At 20.6% G+C, this 23929-nt stretch overlaps 2 protein-coding genes across 2 annotated transcripts in view; both read left to right on the top strand.

Moving 5' to 3' along the window:
* The window catches only part of LOC128966074 (sterol regulatory element-binding protein cleavage-activating protein-like), a 161660-nt gene that overhangs the window by 86175 nt on the left and 51556 nt on the right, over positions 1-23929 (top strand). The window lies entirely within an intron of this gene.
* LOC128965111 (diuretic hormone receptor-like) lies at positions 82-9141 on the top strand. Its single transcript, XM_054311768.1, has 13 exons — positions 82-353; positions 6096-6251; positions 6346-6443; positions 6522-6622; positions 6729-6782; positions 6928-6997; positions 7173-7323; positions 7573-7651; positions 8031-8097; positions 8264-8349; positions 8477-8609; positions 8686-8727; positions 8815-9141. Exons 1-13 carry the CDS (start codon positions 212-214, stop codon positions 9139-9141), a joined length of 1506 nt encoding a protein of 501 aa, XP_054167743.1. The 5' UTR covers positions 82-211.

The following is a 23929-nucleotide window of genomic DNA, read 5'->3' as shown; positions in this document are numbered from 1 at the left end:
GTGGGCTGTGCTCTGATTACTAATGCAGTTATACCACCACTTGTTAGCGTCTATTGATAGTACAGCTGTAGTGTTACAGTTGAATGYCAGTCACCACAGCACTGGTAGCAGAAGGACAGTACAGTAATTGATGCTCTAAAACATTTAGAGAGAAAGAGAGAAAGAAAGAGAGAGAGTGAAAGAGAGAGAGAGAAAGAAAGTTAGGTTAGTTATGACCACTAATATAACAAATAGTTTGATAACCGATGACGATATCGGCAACGATTACATCCTTAATGTGATTCAATTAACCAAATCTTCGTCTGAAGACAAATGCTATTACAATAATTTGTCATCAAATCTCACAGCAATTGGTAAGCAATGATTGAAAATACAAGTATTTTTTAAAAAATCTAATCTTTTTTTTAATGAAAATAAAACTTTTGATAATTTTTTTTGTTTTAATTATGTCTAATATTTGTTTGAATGCAAGTTTTTCTTTCTCTAATCATTTACACAAATGATATAATATTTAATCTTTAAATTTTTAAAAAACATTTATAAATAAAACTTTAATCAATTTATTATATCTATATATCTATACTGGTATATAATATTATATATAATGTTTAGTTAATTGATTTGTATTTTTTATAATTTAATAAATTTATGAAAGTATTTTTCTAAAAATATATTTTTGTTTCATAGTTATAATACTGTAGAATCAATATTAAATATTATATAAAGTATTTTATTTATAGTTTTTTGTTTATAACTACTATAGGAGTAAATCGTTTTTATTTAACAATATAAAGATATTATATTATTTTTCGTTTTTTTAATGTTATAGAGTCTAACTTATATAATAAAATAGTAAACAATGATTTTCACTTCATATAAATTTATTAAAGCAATACTASTACCAGATTCTACTAAAAAAATTAGTTTATATTATTTAATTTATAGGATTATATGACAGATTTATTAGAAAACAGGATTATGTGTTGAAATTTTTCTAAATATGTAAAAAATATATATTAAACTAAATATATTCAAAAACCTATTGTCAACTATTACTATATAAATAGATGAGCCTATAATTAATTGACATAAATATTAAAGTAAATATCATTCATTGTTCATCAAAATTGTTTGACTGAATTGATTACATAAATTTTGATCATTTATTACTTTATGATAACACATGAGTTCACTCGGATTACATTATATTTATTAATCCAGTCATGCGATTGTCTTTTGATGGCATAAAAACAATTTATCCAATTGATTATTGTTATATTACAAACAAAAAAAATTGCTATATTTTTTTGTATCAATAAAATTATTGTTTGTCACTATTTTTATACCAAACACACTATTTGTCCACTTAAGTAAATTGTCTTACAGTTATGCTATAATAAATCTTATATTTATAAAAAAAATTATCAAATAATACTAAAATATAAGAAATTCATTTGAATTATTTTTTTATATCTACAAAATAAGCTAATATATAATATTATATCATTTAATTTATTATATCTAATATATAATTTGATTTATTATTTTATCTATTAGATTGAATAGATTGAATCATCCTAAGTAGTTTTATTTAAATATATTTTTTTATCTGTAAACATCAAACCAAAAATAAATTATATACAGTWTAATACAGTAGTTGTTTCTCTTATTACATGATTATACGATACAGAATATAAATGTTAATACTGTATATATCTATATATAATTTTAATTTATGATAACTTCTTTATATTTTTAATTAAATAAACATTTCAATTAATAGATCTGTATTGTATAACATTAGTAATAACATTTAATTATACTTTAAATTAATAAACTTAATATTTTAAATTTATAATGAAAGTATTAAGTAATTTCTCAAAATTTACTTTTACATTAAATATCTCGGATATACTTATTTTTAACCATAATACCCTGTTTTCATAAAGAAAACTCTGAAAGTATTTTCTAAATTTCTTAATAAAAACACTACTTATACTTTACTTTTAAAGTTAGCAAAAACACAAAACTTTGAGAGAAAGTAGACTTCAAATACTTAATAAAAACCATACTTACAAAGTATGAGGTAAAGCACATGCGTTACACATATATTGTATTTATTATATTATTTGAAATTTTTGTATTAATATTTTATGTCAATATAAATATTAAAATCTAAATGATTAATAAATATTAATTATTATAAAAGTAATGCTAAAGTATATCTTAATGAAAACGATTTTATACTTTACTTTGAGAGAAATACTTGCAGAGAATGCTTTATAAAAACAAGGTATAAGTGATTAATTTATATTAGAAAATTTGTTATTAAGTATATTATATAAACAATTTACAACTGTATATTAAATGAGCTATAATGTAGAAAAAATCTTATTTGATAAAAAAATAATGAAATGGTTTGTTTAAGTTTAAGTTAGTTGTAACAGCAGTCTTAAAAGTAAAGTATTGCATATATTTTTTATTATTGTTGTAACAAATTAATTATAATTGATCTATAATAATAATAACAATAATATCTATAATAATATTCCATTGAAGCAGTTTTTAATTAATTTTAAAATTAAATCAAAATGTAAAAAAACTATTAAATCAATTTGAATGTCACAACATTTTATAGAAATCTGAGATAAATTTTATTTATTTTATTACATTAGTTTGTTTAGTATTGTAAATAATGTAAAATTTTATCACATTTGCTAAATAGTTAGCATATTCTGGTATACATAATATACAAATATTTTAATTTTKATTTCTAGTATAATATAAATCATAATAATTGAATCAATTTATGTTGTTAGGCAATATGCAAAATAAGGATTTGTATTTTTATATTATTATTASTTTATTTATATTATCAAATCTGGTATTACTTAAAAATAACTTTATTYTGTTTATTTAAATTCTTTTATTTAGAATAACAATTCAATTAATTTTATATTAGTTTTTCAATTTAGTTAAAAATATTTTAAACTAAATTAGAAAAACTATTATAGTTTTACTAATTACATTATTAATATTGATAACTTAAATTTAATAATAATAATAATAATAATATATAGCATTTTTCGCTTAATATAGTTTGTATTTTATGTAATAAAAAAAATTTATTATTTGTTTTGTTAATTTGTACCAAATTTTGTGAAATAAAATTTTATCACTTTTGATTAAAATTGCATTTTTTATTTTTGTTAGTAAAATCTTTAATCTATAAAACTTCCTGTATTTTATTGACAGTAAACGGATTGATATATTTTATTTATTTGTCAAAATCAATATATACAAAATACATGTAGTAATGCCCTATCGTTTCACATGACATACTTTAAAACTTAACATTTATATGCCTACTATTCCCCACACGTTTTTCATCCCTAAACAATCTCCAATCAATCCCCTTAGCAATGGCTTTCAATTTATTTTATATTGACTTTTACTCTTTTTGCTCTTTTAATTGAATACTTATATCAATTTTTATTAACAGACAAACTGTTAGTTTGTTATCAAATATGTATTATTGTGACCATTATTATTAAAGACTAGTCATAATGTTATCAAAAGATATCGATAAGTAATGATATTACAAATTTGACAGTTATTTTACGAAATAAATATTATGCAAAAAATTTATAAATTATTGACTTCTCACTGATCTCTGAAACAGTAGTATATCATTGTGTCAATTATTTTATACTCAAAAGTAACTCATATGTCATACATGAGTGTCCGGAAACCTCTCTCGCTCTCTCTCTCTCTCTCTCTCTCTCTCTCTCTCTCTCTCTCTACACACACTTTCATCACTTAATAATTATTGCATGTTATATAGATAACTCATAACAAAACCACTTAATCTGTCATTAAGTTAATGATAAACTGTTATTACTTCCTATTAATAATAGTTAACAATAATTTTTGCATTAATTATATATCAATATATACATGTTTATGTGTGTGAATTCATTGTCAATATATACAGAATATAAAAATTATAGACATTACTGTATAACAAAATGGATGGTAAACACAAAAATACATATCTAATACATTATGTACAGTACAAACTGTATTACACAATTATGTTATATAAACACAGTCATCAATAATTTCAAACTTAGCCACTGTTTAAAAAAATTGCTTAATTTTAGGCTTTTATTTAATGTGCATAAAAGCTAAAAATAAAAGGTAAATAATTTGTTATATACTAATAGTTATTAGTCATATAACCATTAATATCCAATATATTGCATTATATCCCTGAAATTCATTTGAACAGTGAATTAAAGAAAGAAATTCTTGGCCTTAATTTGATATATCAATATAAATTCATTCATTGAAATACATGTTTAATGAATTTTATATATCATGTAATCGATTCTCTCTCTCTCTYTCTCTCTCTCTCTCTCTCTCTTTTGTTACATTGATTACTGTTTATACACTAAATTTGATATCATATTGTGCTCTCTATATTATAGATAAATGAAAAGATAATATAAAATAAAATGAAATAATTGTATAGATATTTGAAGTTAACTTTATTTATAAATATTTTTAATATTCATAAATTAGAAAAATATATATTTACTTTTTATTTAATTTTATAGAGAAAGATAATTTGTTGTTTAAAATTTTTGTATATTATAATTTAGTATTTCATATAAATTTACTGTGTAAATGTCACAAACGGTTGATTATTTAATATAATTAAAAGTACCTCAGGTATATTTATTATAATTTTAAATTTTATTTATTAAAATTGCAAAACAAATAACAAAATTTTAAATATAAATATATACCTGTACAGTATGTACAGTAAAATTGTATTAACCTTAACTAATTTGACATTTTATCTAAAAAAAGTCTATCTCTAATACATAGAAAATGTAAGAGAAATTTTGATATTTATTAGTTTAATAACTTATTTAATAGAATGCAATAAAAATAGGAAACATTTTGTTTTTGTGTGAYTTTTTTCTAAGTTTTTTGACAATAAATAACTAACTGATGGTATTTAAGTTAATTAGACGTTAAGTCAGGATTTTATTTTTCTATTTTCTATAATTTAATCTTTTAGTTATTAACATTTTTTCAGCTATTTTATTAACTTTTTTTCGCTGTATTTTATGTGCAATTTTCGATAGCTTTTTGCAAAGTCATTATTTATTTTTAGAAAAATTTATTGTAAATATTATATAACTTATAAACATATGTTTTATTAATTATTGAATTATTAAATAAAAACTACTGAATTTATCTATAAATATCATAAACATTGGAAATATCCACTTGTATTGAATATATAGTGGTGTCATTTATCAAACATATCTACAAAACAACTATACAATTATCATTATAATATACTGTATTTATATGAATCATATAATATGATAATAAAGTGTTAATTAATTAATATTTATTTAGTTCACTGATTAAATTATTTATAGTAAAAACACTATAATATATGTGTTAATTAATGCATTTCCTAAAGCTATACTAATATTATACAAAAAATTATACTATATGTCACAATAGTATCAATATATTTATATTTATGTCTAATTACAGTAGTTTTTTTTGTTTTGTTATATCATATATGACACAACTAAATACATTTATTAAATCAATAAATAACTTTAGTTAAAAAATAGTAAGTACTGTATATTAAATTATGTTTATAAATAATAACTTTAATTACACATTTAATATATAACTTATATATGATTTATTTTAATAAATTAAATATTAAATGTAACTATGCATATTTAATCTAATRCATAAATATGTATAATTTGAGAATTGCATAAATAATATAATATTTCTAATATATTTCTAAAATTTTTTTAAAAATATGATATTTTAGATTTAGGTCGAGTTGACAATTGATTAAGTGGTTTATAGTCTAAATAAATAGAAATATAATATATTGTTTAAATTCAGCCAAAATATATATTTTAATAAAAAATATTTTATGCTAAGTAAATTATTTATATTCATATTTATTGAAAATTTTAAAACATATTCATATTTCATATAATATAATATTTTATCACTAAAAATATTTTTTTAAATTTTATTGACAGATAATCAAACAAATTTTAGTGATTATATTCCAAATAATACTCTTCAYTGCAATACAACATGGGATCAGGTGTCGTGTTGGACGTCAACAATGGCCGGACAGTTATCAGTGATTCCCTGTTTTGGCGAATTCAATGGTGTTCTTTACGATATATTTCGTGAGTCTTCTATTTGTTAAGTAATTTAATGATTATATTATTAGTTCACAGAATTTAAGAATATTCTGTTATATATATATTAAAAAACTATTAGAAAATTCTTCGCGAATGTGCTATGAAAACGGCAGTTGGGCTGAAAAGGCCGACTATAGTAAATGTATGCCTTTACCTGTTTATCAAGAGATACCTCATGTATGTATAACTACCAATATCTACCTGTTTTTCACTAATTATTATTACATAAACTTTGATTTTTGCTGTTTTTGTTAGACCTTATGGGATGTCAGAGATACGGTTATTATCTATTATACCGGTTATATCATATCACTTATAGCACTGACCATAGCTTTGTGGATATTCTTATATTTCAAGTAAAACATTATTTTTAATGTATATTTTGGCGAAACAACATAAACAAACCAATGTTTTTATAAATGATAATTTATGTTATTATTTGTCTTCAAATAAAAAATACAGAGATTTACGTTGTGTTCGTAATACAATTCATACAAATCTAATGATCACATATATGTAAGTTTTATTTTTATTGTGACAATGAATTGCTTATCTAAACATTAAAAAATTGATGCATGTGTTTTTGTCGACATATATAAATTATTGGTATATACTGTATATATATATATATATATTTATATATATAAATGTTATAAATCAGGCTCATTGCCATTTGTTGGATCATCACTGATAGATTGCATTCAAATCCCTTGTCAAACGTTTCAAACAAAGTAAATAAAGTTTATATTGCTAAGCAATGCACAATTTTTTTGATGAAATCTAAATTTGTTGTCCATTTTTTATCTCTTATATTGTTTGGATGGCTCTCTCTCTCTCTCTCTCTCTCTCTCTCTCTCTCTCTCTCTCTCTCTTTATCTATGTGTGTGGTTTATCTGATGTGGTCAGTCTGCCTGTACGCTTGTCATACTATTAACATATTTAATGGGAACCAACTTTTTCTGGATGTTCGTCGAGGGTCTCTATCTTTACATTTTGGTGGTCAAGACATTCTCCATAGAGTTAGTCAAAGTCCACTTATACGCCTTTATTGGTTGGGGTAATCATTCATTTTTATATATTTTTTTGTTATTTAATATTAGTATTTTACTATAATTACTGAACAGTAAATATAATTTAATTTCAATAGAAATTTMAAATATATAAATTTAAATTTATTTTATGTTATTACCATATATATTGACTATTTACAGTAAATTATAATAACAAATTGATTCAATATTATTATTCTTATGTCAATAGACAAAATAATCAAAATAAACTTTAAAAATTAATTTTATTTTTTCAGGTTTGCCAGCACTAGTGGTAATTGTTTGGGCACCTGTCAAGTATTATTTCACTCAAAGTGACCCAAATGGTCCGGCAGGGTATGTATTTATATATTTATTTGTTAGACATTTACTATTTTTCCTTATTTACTATAAATAATTTATTCATATATCGCACCCAATGTGTGGCGAAGCACTTGATTCAAAAAATATAATATATATAATATAATATAAGGTTTCAAATTATTTAGGGGTTTTGTTGTTGTTGTTGTATTTGTTAGTGTAGTTGAAGTGAATCTATTGTTATATATTCAACAATCCGTTGTCTAAGATTGTTGACAAATGCATTATTAATGGCATTTGGATTGTCCGCACATATATTAAACCCTATTGTCATGACCTGTCTAACCGTATAATCTTTTATCTTTTTTTTATATATATATGACATATATGTTGTGCCAATATATATGTATGTCAGCTGTCCGTGGCAACTCAAGGACTACTTTGATTATATTTTTATATGTCCAGTACTACTTGTCTTATTGGTATTATATCACATATTTATTTATTTTAGTCATTTATTTATATAAATATCTATTTGATTGAATAATAAAACATATTAGTCCAATATATTTTATATTGTCTAATATATATATATATATATATATATCTAAGATAATTGTAATGTATTTTTTCTGTCTAATAATAAAGGTAAATATATTTTTCTTGGGCAAAATCATGTGGGTATTGATAACCAAACTGAGAGCGGCTACATCAGCTGAGTCCAAACAATATCGGTTTGTATTACAATTTATATTTATTATATAATAAAAAAAAGTAGTTGTCAATCAAATCAAATAAAGCATACATAAAGTGTTTATTTATTTAAATCTTTTTAAAAATTTATTTCGACGACAATATTAGAAARGCGGCCAAAGCCTTACTCGTGTTGACACCATTACTAGGAGTGGCATATATGTTGGTTTTGGTGACTCCAACTCACAGAACAGCTAAAGTTATTTTTCATTATCTTCAAGCATTACTTGTGTCCACACAAGTGAGTAGCCATACATCAGATATAAAAAATATAATATTTAATTGAATTCAATTGACTGTTCAATATATATATGCAGGGCTTCACTGTTGCTGTGCTTTACTGCTTTTGTAATGGAGAGGTATTATTGTATTTTTTTAATTATTGTTGAAAACTATTTATAATATAATTTATAACAATATATTTGTATTGTTCTTCAAATCTTTAGGTGAGAAACTCTGTTCGCCATCACTTCGAGCGCTTTAAACTAAGGCGAACCCTAAGAGGTGGCGAATACCCGGCCACTGGACACAGGAGTGCGTATGCGTTCCGATCGCTCAGAAATGGTGACAACGTTAAGCTTTATCGGACACGAGGAGAAAGGGATAGGACTGATAGGGGCTCATGTATTAGCTTTTCCACGACTACCACTTATGTTACATCCAATAGTCATTCAACAAAATCTCATCACAAGGGTATCAATGGATCAGTTAAAGACTATAAGGCCTCCTACGGGATGGTCAGTCGTAAACCTAGTGATGAGGATGTTCTCTAAAAAATATATATATATTCTGTTAAATCAAATATTCATCTATCCTTTACTCTCTAATTATAGTTATATTTTATTATCAAAATATTAGTCTCATTATTGTTAGTAATATACTGTATATCTATTGTCAAAACTATAAGAATTAACAATTATGAACAACATGTATGAATATATATTATTTTTTAATAATTATATTACTTATATACTGTATCTATACTTATATATTGTATATGAGTGTATATATAAATTTATTTAATTTATATCATAAAATTGGAATCTCATTAATGTCTATTTATTTTTTATGATTATTATATTGCAATTAATGAAAATTAATTTTTAATAATATAACTTAAAGTTTCTATCATAATTGTAGGAAATTATTTATTTGATAATATAATTCGTGTTTTAATTTTTTTAATATTTTGTTTCTACAATATTATTAAATTTATATTAGAAAATCATTTATAAACATATTATCATATAATACCTCATAATTATGTGCATATTTTTGTACACTATGTATAATATTAATATAATTGTTTTGAACATAATTTAATTAGTTTTATAATGAAAAATAATGTTTTTAAGTGAGAACCTGTAAGAGCTTATAAAAATGACGATAAATCATTATATAATTAATGGGAATATTTTATGACAACTTATTTAATATATTACTTTATTTAGACATTTTTTAATTTTACATTAAGTAATACTCAACTCAATCAAAAATGAAAATATAATTAAAGTTTATATAAGCATGTGATTGTATTAATTATGTTTGCATTTATTTTCAAATTTTATACATTTTAGTTTAATAATTTATAATTTATTTTATATATTAATTATGTTCTATATTAGTAAATACATAATATCATAAAAATTTTAATATATGAATAATAAATTCAAATTTAAATTTGTATTTATTTTGTTTGTTAATAATCTTTATTATAATTTAAACGTTAAATATATCAATATTGATTATATAAATTATTTTTATAATATTGTATATTTATATTATATATATAATAATAATATTAAATATAAATAATATAAATTTAATGTAATTAATTTAAATAAATCAAAAATGTCACACAAAAGTAAATGTCTTATTATCTATATTTTATTATTGTTAATGTAATCAAATAAATGTTGTCAATTGCTTTGTATTTAAGGTTTTATTATATTATTAATTATATATTTAATATATTAGGTTTATTAACTTTTTTTGATAATTAACTTTTTTTTGATAATTAACTAATTTTATGATTTTGTCGATGAAATTAATATCATAGCATTGTTTTATAGTTTTTTATTAAGGCTGTCTACAATATATTTTATACATTTGATCGTATTGTAGACATATGTATACAATATATCAATATATAAACGGTGTGTAAGGATATCAATATCTTCATAGAAATCATTACAAGTCTTTCAATTTATGGTCTTTACTATCATCTAAATGTCTTATGATTTTTCATTCAATAAAAAACAATTCACAATTGTATATATATTATGCATATACTGTACATACGGTATATATATTGAAAATMAATTTAAATCAAAATTTCAGTAGTTTTTGTTGTCTTAAAATTTTTTATATAACTTTTAAATCCATATAAAGTTATAATTTATATCAATATATAATGGTTACCATTGAATACTAAGACATTCATTTGATAACATGAATTAAATTTCTTTTAGTACTCAAACCAGAAGGACATAAGTCTGGACCAAATTATGTCTAAAAAATACATAAATACTGATAATTAGTGTGACTTTGATATTTTATATTACTTTAAATCAATAGTAATAAGTTATAACAATTATTTTATTTGTTTTTATAAATTATAATTATTGAAATTCAATATCTAAATTAGTGATAAATTAAAATTCAATAATGATTTCTATTTTCAATGATTTYTATTTTTTAAATAACATTTTTTTGAAGAGAAATCGCAAATATAATTTAGTATTTAGTAAATTTATATCAATACATACAGTATTAATGTTAATATATAATATAATATGATATATTCAACTTAGATTTGACACATTATTTGGGTCATAGAAAAGTCAATCAAAAGTTAATATAAATTGTCCCCAATTTTTGTTTTGCACATAATTTTCAATAATAATAATAATATCAATAGAATTCCTATAAAAATATATTACATTTGCAATAAATATTATTCCAATAAATTATATAATCTATTTTGAAATACAAAGTTTACAAAATGTCATTATTTTAAATTATAATACTATATAGTATATAGTGTATCATTTATAAATAATATACAAAAAACTAAACTGGCTAATTAAAATAACACTCACTCACTCTCATAATGTAAATATCACTTACTCTTWAAAAAATTTATGCGATTTAATCACTTAGTTTGAGCCAAATTTTATTAACCGCAATAACAAGTGATATATTTTTGACACGTGTTTTGGAAAATGATACCACTTTTATAATATAATACTTTTATTGATTGATTTATATTACACTGAACTGTACTGTATTAGCGGTAGAGAATGGCAAATAAAAATTTCTAATAAATTTCAATGAGAAAAGTTCTAGTAAATTTCTTAATAATAAATTTCTATAGAAATTATACTTACTATTAAGTATGGGATCCACATATATAATACTTTAATACTCTATTAATGAGACGATACGGGTATAATGTGTATTACACTACTATACAAACTGAATCACTATATATCTAATAATATAATAATTATATTTTTTTTGTAAAATTTTACTCATCATTCAATTAAATTTTAAGTTTAATATAATTAAATAGATAAATTTTTAATTTACAATTTTAATTAAAATACTAATAATAATATCAATAGTTATTATTTGAAATAATAATCTATTGTTATCAGATAGTTATTATTTGAAAATAATTAATACTAATTATATATTTTAACAAAAAATATTATAAAATATGATAACAAATATTAATAATTGCAATTAAAATTAACATGGGCATCCCATATACAGAAATTTCTTTTAGAAACTTTCAGAAAGTTCTCATTTTTGCTAACTTAGCGGTCAATTGATATATATTCAGAACTGTTTATATTTTACCATTAATTAGCTTTGGGTGCGAGGGTTACGAGATATATGCAATAATTGTATATTTATTTTGTAATAATAATATTATTTTTTAAAATGTTTTTTTAAATATWYAAAGTTTAAAATACTGTWTAATCTAAATGAGATAATTAATAATAATATATATTATGTAAAAGAAATTTTTTTATTATTTTTTAAAATAATTTTTGAACGTTATCAATAAAAATCATAAAATCTTATGACTTAATAATTATTATTTTGAATGCAATTATTTAATGCAAAATTCTCATAACAAAAACATTACATTCATATTAGATTACATTACATGTAAATGACTTCCGATTAATTAGTCATTCATTAGATTGAAATTAACTAAATGATTAATATAACAATTTAATAGTATACAATTAAAATTTTTTATTATTTTTWAATTGTATAATTAAACTTATTTAAATATTTTTATTTTTTAGTTAATCTATATAATAGATCCTATAATAATGATATTTATAATACTTTTATTTAGCATTTAATTTWAAGCAATGAAATATAAAAAAAGTTAACAAAATATTTAATTTATTAATTAAAAAATTTATTACTTTAATAGAATTTTTGCAATATTGCGAAAAATATGCAAATTATTTTTATAAAATAATTCTAATCTACAAAATAAATATATATTTAATAATTAATTATTAAAATTTATTTGAAAAACTTTAAACGTAAACTTTTATTAATGTTTTCATATCTATAATAGAAATAATATAATTTATAAATTGTAACCCCAAATCATTATTTTTTATAAATCAGCATTATAAAACAATTTTTACTTTATCAATTAATATTAATTAAATTAGATAAATCACTATAATAATAATTTAGACTTAGTTTAATTAACTTTTATAGGATTATAAACTTAAATATTTTTTTTTGTTTTTTTAAATTTTAATTCTTAAATTTTTTAAAATTTAAGTTAATCTGTTAATGAAATTTAAATAAAATTAATCAAATAATTAGTAATACAATTTTAGTTAGTTTTACAATAATTAAATTAATAAGTAATATTTTTTAGACAATTATATATTTTATAGTAATATTTTTTTAATTTAACATTTAGTGATTACTTTTAGAAAATACTCATAATTTGCTGATAAAAGTTGTTTGTTTGAAAGTTTATCGTAAAATAAATGATAAAATAATTATTAAATACTAAATGTGTATAAATTTAAAGTTAATGTGACTAATCATAAGGATATTGATTGAGATATATTTATATTCAATAATATTATATGAATGATTATATTTTTTAGGAGTAAATAAAACAATTTATTAAATTGATTATATAAAACTAGTAATTTATTTGATATCAATTAATAACAATTTTTTTCATATCATTTTCTCATGCAATCGTTGATTAATAGCCAACAAATCTATGTAAATATTTTTTATAGACTTCCAATTATTTTACTACTAATTAAGTTATATATTTAGGTGAAATTTTTTACAATAATTACAAATAATAATATTTAATCACATTACTTATTTAAAAAAATACAATAATAATATGGCTAGAATTATTTGTAACTACTGTATATATAACTTAATAATGTATTAATTATTAAAAAATAAAAATTCATGTATGTATAATATATAACATACATTGTATATACATATATAACAAAATAATTATTTTTTTCTATTATGAATTAATACAATATATTTTAATGATTTTCATTTGTTATTATTGCACACACAGTATTATATTTTGTTTTAGTTTAGTTGTTTGTGTCAATTATAGTTATTACTTAAGTAAATGAAATAAATCTWYTATATTATGAAGTGTAATGCAAATGTCATACAATATAAACATTAAATATAAACACTGTCGCCGTTATAGAGTAGATGTAATACAATTGGCACTTGTTTTAGATCACAAATAATTTATAGTATAATTAACTCATAACAACATTTAGACTCCAATTCTTTACTATTAATAAATAAATTTTGAAAACATTATGTTTTTCTATTAGTATATAAAAGTAGATTTAAAAAACTATTAAGTGTTTAATATTGGCTTTTGTTCAACATTTTCATTATACAAAATAAAATCAATAATTAATTAAAATAATATTTATTATAATAGAATAATAAAMCCCTTTTTAAAAAATAAATAAATAGTATTGTTATTTTAACATAATTTGACATTGAATTAAATTGAAAACTTCTTTATACTTTATTTTTTTAATTTATTGATTGATACAAATAATGATTTAACAAATTTTGTCTATTTTTTATCAGTTGCGACAGTAAACATTGTAAACCTAATTATATGATMATTATTTTAATATTAATTCAAAAATGATATTGCTAAAATAACTTAAAAATTTTATGTGTGAAGAAAATTTGTAAGAAATATAAATACAATAATAATTAAGTTTTTATCTTTAAAAAATCTATAATAATAATATAAACAAAACTACAATTACTACAATGCCTTATTAAAAAAATATTAGTTGGCAAAAATATAAATAATTTATATAATTTCCACTAGAATTTTCTATTAAAAATATKACTATTTTTTMTAGATTTCTAAAAAATGATTACAATATTGGCTTTTCATAAATAAAGGGTTTATAAGTAATAAATATTTTCAAAAAACGTGAATTAACTTATCTAAAAAATAGTTAGACTAAATTAAATTATATAAATATTTATTTACTATATAAATAAATAATATTATATGWAATTTATATAAAAATTAATCTTTATCTTTATAAGTTATTAAATAAACTTACTCAAATAAAATAAACGATCTATTTATCACAATACAAATTAGCTTATAATAAAAACTTACTTATAAGTTATAACTTATACTGTATTATAGCTCTATTCACTTASAATAAAAATGTTAATCTTATCTTTTATAAAATACTGTATATTAATATAATAGATTTATATAATAAAATATAGTTATGCAAAAAAAYWATATTAGTAAATGTAKTTTTTTAGAATATCATAGAAAATTWATAAAAGTCAATATTCTATAATTATTAGARGTTTCTATTCAATAAATATCTTATATTGAATATAATGTAAATGTTATTTATATTTTGCAATAACAACTTTTATAACAACTAACTATTATRATAATAAAAACACCCTGATTAGACTGACATTGAAATTATAAATTATATTTCACATGATTTCAAATAAATATAATAAAAAATAATATGGATTTTGCTATTAGTAAATTAGATTTTGCTGACAAAATTGCATTTCAATTGCATTAAATAAAAATACAAAAAAATTAGACTATTATTTCTGACTATTAATAATTAAATTTCAATAAAACAATAGTGTAACATAATTGCTATAATTAAATAGTGAGTATTATTGTAATAGTAATACAGTAAATGTATAGTTTATTAATAGTGATGTCGGGTATGGCATAAACAGCATACTGGCGCCGAAATTGTATAAAAAATAATTAGATTTTTTTGCATAACATTTATAGCATTTATAGTAACAACGAAATGCATGCAAATCTAATACAGAGGTATTATCAATGTATATGAAATCAAATGCTATTTTTATATATCGACTAAATTCTTGCGTTACAGACATGCGGTCACAAGTGTTGTATAATTAGCTGCAGAAAAAAGAGACACAAAAACAATACCATTTGTTATCCCATAGTATTGTCAAAACTATGCATTACATCTGCAAAACAATATATTGTTTTAGGTTTTTATTACTATTGTAACGTATATTACATATAAATAAATAAACAAAAGCACACATTCATAGCACAAAAGATTGCGGATATTATAAACATACAGACACTTGACTGACAAACTTTAGCATCAATTTTCAACAACAATAAAAAAACAATAGTTTTATGTATCGGTAAAAAACTATCGTGTAATCCAAGAAACGGGAAATGAAATACTTTTTTGGGTTAATTTTTTTTATTAAATTTAAAACTTTTAAAAACTTTAATCTAAATTTAAACAAACAAAAAAACTACTATACTTTTTATCATTTAAAGCTATTTTAAAATGTTTGATTAGTTGATATGTTATATAAAGTACTGTACTTGGAAACTAAATATCGTGAATGTAATGTAACGCAATGTAAATGCAATTTTTATGGTAATACTATCAGTCGATAAAATGATTTTTTATTTTTAAATATTTATTTATAATATAAGAYTAATCCAAATAAATTAAAATTAAATTTTCAAAAATTACAGATTATTATTTAGTCAATTATTAATATATAAAATTTCCGTTTAATAATTGTCCCGAAAAAACATGTATTTCATTTGAGATGTCTATTTTAGCTAAAAAATTATTGATTAATACAGTTGTTTTGACACTACAACTACATGTGCGCTCAAATAATTAAACAATATAATCGTCAATATTTGTTACACATAATAACATTTTCTCATTTACGGTGACAATAACTTTAGGAAAACAGTTTTTCTAGAAAAATATCAGAATTATTATGAATTAAAAAAAACAATAATTTGATAAAACAATGTCATATGWATTGTACTGAATGTGATTTTTATTAATCAATTAATTATTTATAAAATTCAAATCTAAATTTGTCTCTAATTAGTACATTATTAGTAAACTAATAGTGCATTTAAGTAAAAAAWCAKTAGAGAATTGATTCAGAGATTCTTGAATACAGATATTTGTGTTGTTTTTGCTTATACTATGGCAATGAAAAAACATATAATTATTACAATATATATAATCGATAATAAAAAAACAGTGAGTTATTAGCATAAAAATTCATTACATTTACTTTTAATAATCATAAGTTATTTCTCGGCACATATTGATTGCACTGATATTTCATCATTTAATTCATTGGTTGTGCAAAAAATACTTTGGAGAGTCACTGTCTATAACTTATTAGAAGAAATTGAATTATTTTTTGTCACGTATGAGGACTTGGTCTCAAAGTTCAACTATGAAGATGATTGCCATACCATCACTGATTGTGCATCAAGTGATCCAATTGGAAATCAATTGATCCGATTGTTTGTTTCTTTGCGATCAATTGGAGACCACTTACATCCCGTGCGTCACTTCAGATCTTATCTCAGACACACATATACTAAGTCAACAAATCAATTGCCATTAAAAGACATTTTTTAGAAATATAAAAAATAATTATCAATTAAATGACTATTTATTGGAACCAATTCAATGACAACTAAAAATCAAACAAATAAATAATAAATAATGTGTAAACTAAATGATATGATTTAAGTGTTTTGTGCTGCAGATGAACCTCAAAGTAAAAGATTAGTAAATATTTTTCAAATATATATTGAGATTATTTGTTWGTTATAGTGATTATCAATTCGGTGGGAAAGGAAGTCTACCTCTACTGGTGATGATTATGAGTGCACCCGTACATTGAGCTACAGTTGCATCACGTGGTTTGTGTGTCTTAACGATCAGATCATATGAATGCCAGTCCCTCCCCGATCACTATAACGAGTGTATATAAAGAGCACCGGTATATTGCAAACGCCGACTCATTAGAAAAAGTTTTCAAAACATATTCTTAAAGTGTTTTATTTAAGTTTTACTTTTAGTTCATAATTTTTTGTAAAAATAATTATAAATATTGACTAAACTTTTTTTATATACAATAGTTATTTTTGTGATTTATTATACAATTTTTATAATATTGATATAAAAGTTGTTTAAAATATTTATTAAATCAATTGAAAAGTCGATTTGAATTACAAAAGAAGTCGTCGTGTTTTGTATGGACTGCAAGTCGTTTGAATTGAATGATTGATAAATCAGTCGATTCATTGAAATTTACGACAAAAACAAATTGATTCAAGAAAACGAAGAATAGGAAGAAAAAGAAAAGTCAAGAGTTGACAATATTTTTGGTGATATTTTCTATACGAAGACATTCAGACAATAATGGCTTTTATGGTTCCGGTCGTCAAAAAGGATTACGATATATACTCAAAATCTCCGCCAAAGAATAAGCCGATTGTCACCAAAAGCAATACAAATGAAGAGTCAAATGGTGTACACCGTCTTCAGAGACAACAAAGCAATAGTATAACCATTGGTTTATTACAACACAAACTACAACAGCAACGAAATCCCCGACGAGTTCACAGCAAGAGTGTCAACGAAACTCAGATAAATCGGGTGAACACTGAAAGACATCGATCGACGTCCAACTCTTCGGGTTCGGACACCAGTTCTGATAGCATTGAAATCATCCGAAAAGTTATTCATTATATCAGTAATTCCAGTGGCAGTCAACAGACCAATGATAACAACCAAACAAAGACTAATAAGCAAACATCTAATGTAAAAACCCATTGGACGACAAAAATCTTCGGCAAAAGAAAAAACTCTTTAAATTCACACAAACTTTCGTGACTTAAGGAAATAATTCAATGAATTTGTTTGTATAGAAAAACTTTTTGTACAAAATTGTTAATTATTTTTTTATGTCATATTTACTACATATATCTCTTTTTGTATTATATTTAAAAAAATGACATTTTTTGCTCTGAATTCTCAAATAAAGATTAGTTATTTTGCATATAAAAGGAAACATCTTTTTTCCCTATTATATTAAATCCAATATTTTTTGATAACATTATCAATATATTTATTTAAAAAATTATCGATTATTTTAATCTAATATTAAATGAATTAAAATTTTGTATTATTTTCGCAATTACTTGTAGTGATTGTAAACATAACAACAACACTGCAATTTTTTCAGTGCATTTTTTACGTTCATTTAGGACATATAGTAATTGCAATAATCAAATATTTATTTATTAATTAAGTATCAATTTTCATAGTTTTATTGGTGATAATAGACAAGTGGTGTGACAATTGACAGTATCTGACACATTGCAATGTCTGCCGTCACGTAAATTGTTGGCCAAAAAATTGTTTTTCATTTAAAACAAATATTTTTGTTGCCTTTAACTAAATCCTTGGGCACACATCCAATATGTGAACAGTTTATTAGTTTATTTTACATCAGACCCTTCCATCCCATCCCATCCCTAACCCATCTCTACACATACATTGAAGGGAGTGTTGGTTCAAAAATTTTAGGTTAGCTCTCATTTGTCTCTATTATTAGTAGACATTTAAACACAATTTCTGTACTTCTCTAATAGGAGTTGTTTGGTTTGTATATGTAATGCACTTAACTCTCAATATTAATACATTTAATAAAATGTAGACAATGTTTTGCTGTTTGATAATTTAAATATTAATACTATATATTTGATGTTAAAAATAGACATGTCAGATATATAAAACATGATTATGAGCATGGTTAATTTCCATTATTGACATTAAATATATAATAAATGCATGTATTTTATAAATTAAGTGCAATTTCCTTACCGGCACTTATTTTACCGGTTTTTATGTCAAAACCACTTAAGGTCTCATCAATAAAAATGGTTTTATCACTTGTTTAAAGTTAGGTGATGTCTGTAAAAACATGGTAAACATTATAACTTTATTCAATTTTTTTAGTTTTCTATTACCTTAATATGTTATTACAATTGTACATAAATTTATATATATATCCATTATTTAAGTTAACAGATTATTAGTATAATTAAGTACAGTATTTATACTTATTTTTAAATATATACAATAATAAAATAGTATTTATTAATTTTAGCAGGAAAAACAAATTGTATATTTAAATATAAATGGATAAATAAATATAAAAATAATGTAAATAAATATTCAGATTTATGCTTCAAAGTCATAGAACTCATATATAAACTTAAACTAAACATTTAATGCAATTATGTTTAAACCAGTGTTGGCAGAGACAAAATATTTGTATAATACAAAGCTTATAATACAGTATAATACATGACCAATTTTTCAAATTTCAAATTTAGCGCTACATAGTGTTAAAAACATTGATATAAGCAAATTARCTCATGTTTTATAATAAATATAGATTTAATATTATTTTTTATAGAATTTATATTTCTTATTTAAAATTATTTCATTATTATTTAAAAACAACGATTATTATAACAATAATGCATTTTCTAGCAATTATATTTTTACTAAATATTTTTAATTAATTTTTTAACATAATATAAATTATTTWAAAAATTATATAATACAAAGTCAAAATTCAAAACCTTGTATTTTCCAACCCTGGTTTAGACACTTCAAAATACTTTTTTTGTTATTTTCAAATATAAGCTGACAATTGACCAAAATATGTATAAAATTCTCTTATTTATTGATATTTAAACCAATTTATTGTTAAAAGTAAAAGTTTGTTTAAACACTTGATTCAGTCTCAAACTCAATGGCATAATGTTTGAGTTTAACCTCAAAATACATTTTGTTTAACAAATATTAATGATTTAATTCAATGATTTTTATATTCATTATATAAAATTTGAATGAATTACTATATATTTTTATTGCTTTTATAAAAACTATCAAAAACTATTGATTTTTACATATCAATGTAAATATATTTTTTGTATTTGCATTTTGCACGTTTCAAAGTTTARATTTGCTTTTAAATGAGTATAAAATTGATTTAATTATTTTTAAAAAATTATTTAATAGAAAATATAATAGCCAAAATTATAACCAATTTAGTCATTAATTTTTACTCTATACATATACAGTATTTTAGTATTTTTTATCTGTATAATTGTGTAATGTTATATTTATAGATAAAGTTAATATTAATTTATTAATATAATTATTATATTTTTAATAATTTGATTATATCTTAATAATTTATACTATTTATCGTTCAATGTATTATTTATTGAACTTTTAATAAAGTCAGCAAATTTTGCGAACAAGTATTTTCCCAATCATTTTGTCGCAAAAGGCATCGATTATATGCAATATAAAAAGTTATTCATTGAATAATTCATTAATTATTACAGTAATACTGCTAAAACTTTTAAACAATTTTAAATAATATATATATATATATATATATATATATATATATATATATATTGCTTATTATATTAATAATTTACAATAGTTAAACCAAAATATTAAAAAATAAAATATATATTGATAATATTTTAAGGCATTATAAAATGATATCTTGTTTATCATTTTAAAGGTCTCAAATTAAATGCTTAAAAACAATTTTAAAATCAACTAAATATATTATTAATACTTAATATAAAAATAACTGTTTCTATGTATGACTATTAGCAACAATAATTATCCAATAATTTATTGGACAATAACTTATTTAGTATTWARAGACATTATCTGATAACTAAATGTCTGGCAACACTCTCATAAAAATAGTTAACTTATGTGTAAGTTATAACAGATATACTGTATATACAAATCAAATAAAAATCAATCATTTATTAGAGAAAATAATATAAAATAGTAATATTCCTGAAATATAATATACTGTATAGTTTGATATACATATATACACTATTATATACCCTTGATTTTTATGTAGTTATAATTTAATATATTTCTATTATAAATACATTTACACATAAATAATATAAAATTTCAAAAATAAATTAACTCTTGTCTCAAGGCTTTAGTATAAAAAGTTAAATATTAAAAAATGATTTTTGATATTTTATTAATACGTCTGTATTCAAACAGTGAAATTGTATTTTTTATAATTTTGTGGTAAAACTCCCCAATGAGTTCAGTCAACCATTAGGTTCAAACAATATTTTGATTTTCATTATGATATTGTATTCACAAATCACAATATTATACAAATATTAAAAGTCAATGTAAATCATTATTAAAAAAGCAACTAAACTATAGAAAAATCCTAAATAATAATAAAGTCATTGATCTCAACATTTTTATGATCTATTTTTCCAGTTTATGTATAGATTTTATGTATTTGACACACTATATGAATGACAAATATATTTTACACAAACAAAACTAAATGTTATTATATTTGCCTCATTTTCATTGATAAAATAGGTTTTATACACACAATGAATATTTATTGGAATAGATTTAAAACATATTATTGGTTGAATTGAGAGAAAAGTTTAAAATTTACATTTATAATAAATAATTACCTTGATAAAAAATTGAATAAAAAACTTTTGCTTAATTCATTGATATCACCTTTTTTATTATATTTTCATTTTATGATAAATGACAAATCAAAAATCTTGAAAATTAATATTGTTTTTTAATTAAATAATTTATTTAATCGCTTAATTTTTATGTTAAGTAATATATTAATAAATACTTTATAAATATAATTAATAAAAATGGATTTTTACTAAAACTTAAATTAATATTTATATTAATTAATAAACCAAATAAACTAATTTATAGTATATATACTGTATATTAGTATAAATAAACAATAGAAATAAAATATTAATTTTTTAATAAATTTCTAATCTATTAAATATTAAGCTATTGTAGATATTTATTGATATTTATTGCTTGCTAACTATAAGTTGTATGTATTAMATACTATGTAAATATCAGTTATTAACATAGAGTACAATATAAATACTGTACTGTAGTGTACTAAAGACTAAATAAGATTTTATAATAMATTTTTGCATATTTATTAATATTAAACTATATTTTGTTATAATAAGCAAATTATAAGACTTAATTAATTATAAAATATAATACAATACAACACTTTTGTATAATTTTTTAATTTTTATTATATATAATTTATATGGATTAGGAGTGAGTTAGATGTGATAAATTATGTAAGACTAAACTGTTGGCAAAATTGCTATATAAATAATTTTAAATAAATTAATTTATATTAAAAAAAATACTGGATAACTGAAAACAGAAATAAATATATATGAAAAAACTAGAATATTTATGAACTAATTAAAATATTACTATTTTATTTAATATATCTATTAATATATTAATCAAACTAGCAATAATATACATATATATATATAATGTTTTAAATTATAGCATTGCAATATAAAATCATAACAAATATATATATATATATATATATATATATATATATATATATATATATATATGTTTTTTATGTTTTGTAATAACACTTATCTACAATTTATTGTTTTCAATAAATAAAACAATCAATTCCTCCATTGAATAACCTAACCCAATRAAATAAACTAACRATATATTAATAAATCATTTTTTAATAAAAATATTTGCTGTCTATACAGAAAAAGTAAAAAATTGTTTAAACTATCTATTTTTTATCTCTAGGTTTGTCAAAGTTATTTAAGCAATGAAATTGATTGACATTTTTTAAAAACATATTAAAAAAATTTAAAGCAAATTTTGCAAATTGTTTTATTGAAGATTAAATTCCTAATGAATTGACAATATTTGCAATCATTTTGATATTTCTCAGCTGAAAATCATTATATYCAATGATTACATATTTTTAATTAACCACATATTTATAAACAGCAGATTCATATTATATATTTTTATAGCTAAAGATATATTACAACTAATTTAGACATTGAAGAAATTATAATTGAAAATAAAATTAATATTAAACATTATATTAGACATTAAAAAGTATTAAAATTATTGTATAATATATTTATTAATAAAAATCATATACAGTTTAGAAAAACACTACTTTAACATATGATCTAAAGTCAACAATTGGACAAAACTAAAAATGTGATTAGATATTAAT

This window comes from Oppia nitens, unplaced genomic scaffold, assembly GCF_028296485.1.
Source record: "Oppia nitens isolate AA-2021 unplaced genomic scaffold, nextdenovo-longstitch-racon4-pilon3 scaffold10_pilon_pilon_pilon, whole genome shotgun sequence".
Classification (NCBI taxonomy): domain Eukaryota; kingdom Metazoa; phylum Arthropoda; class Arachnida; order Sarcoptiformes; family Oppiidae; genus Oppia; species Oppia nitens.
This window is presented reverse-complemented; position numbering and strand designations above follow the sequence as displayed.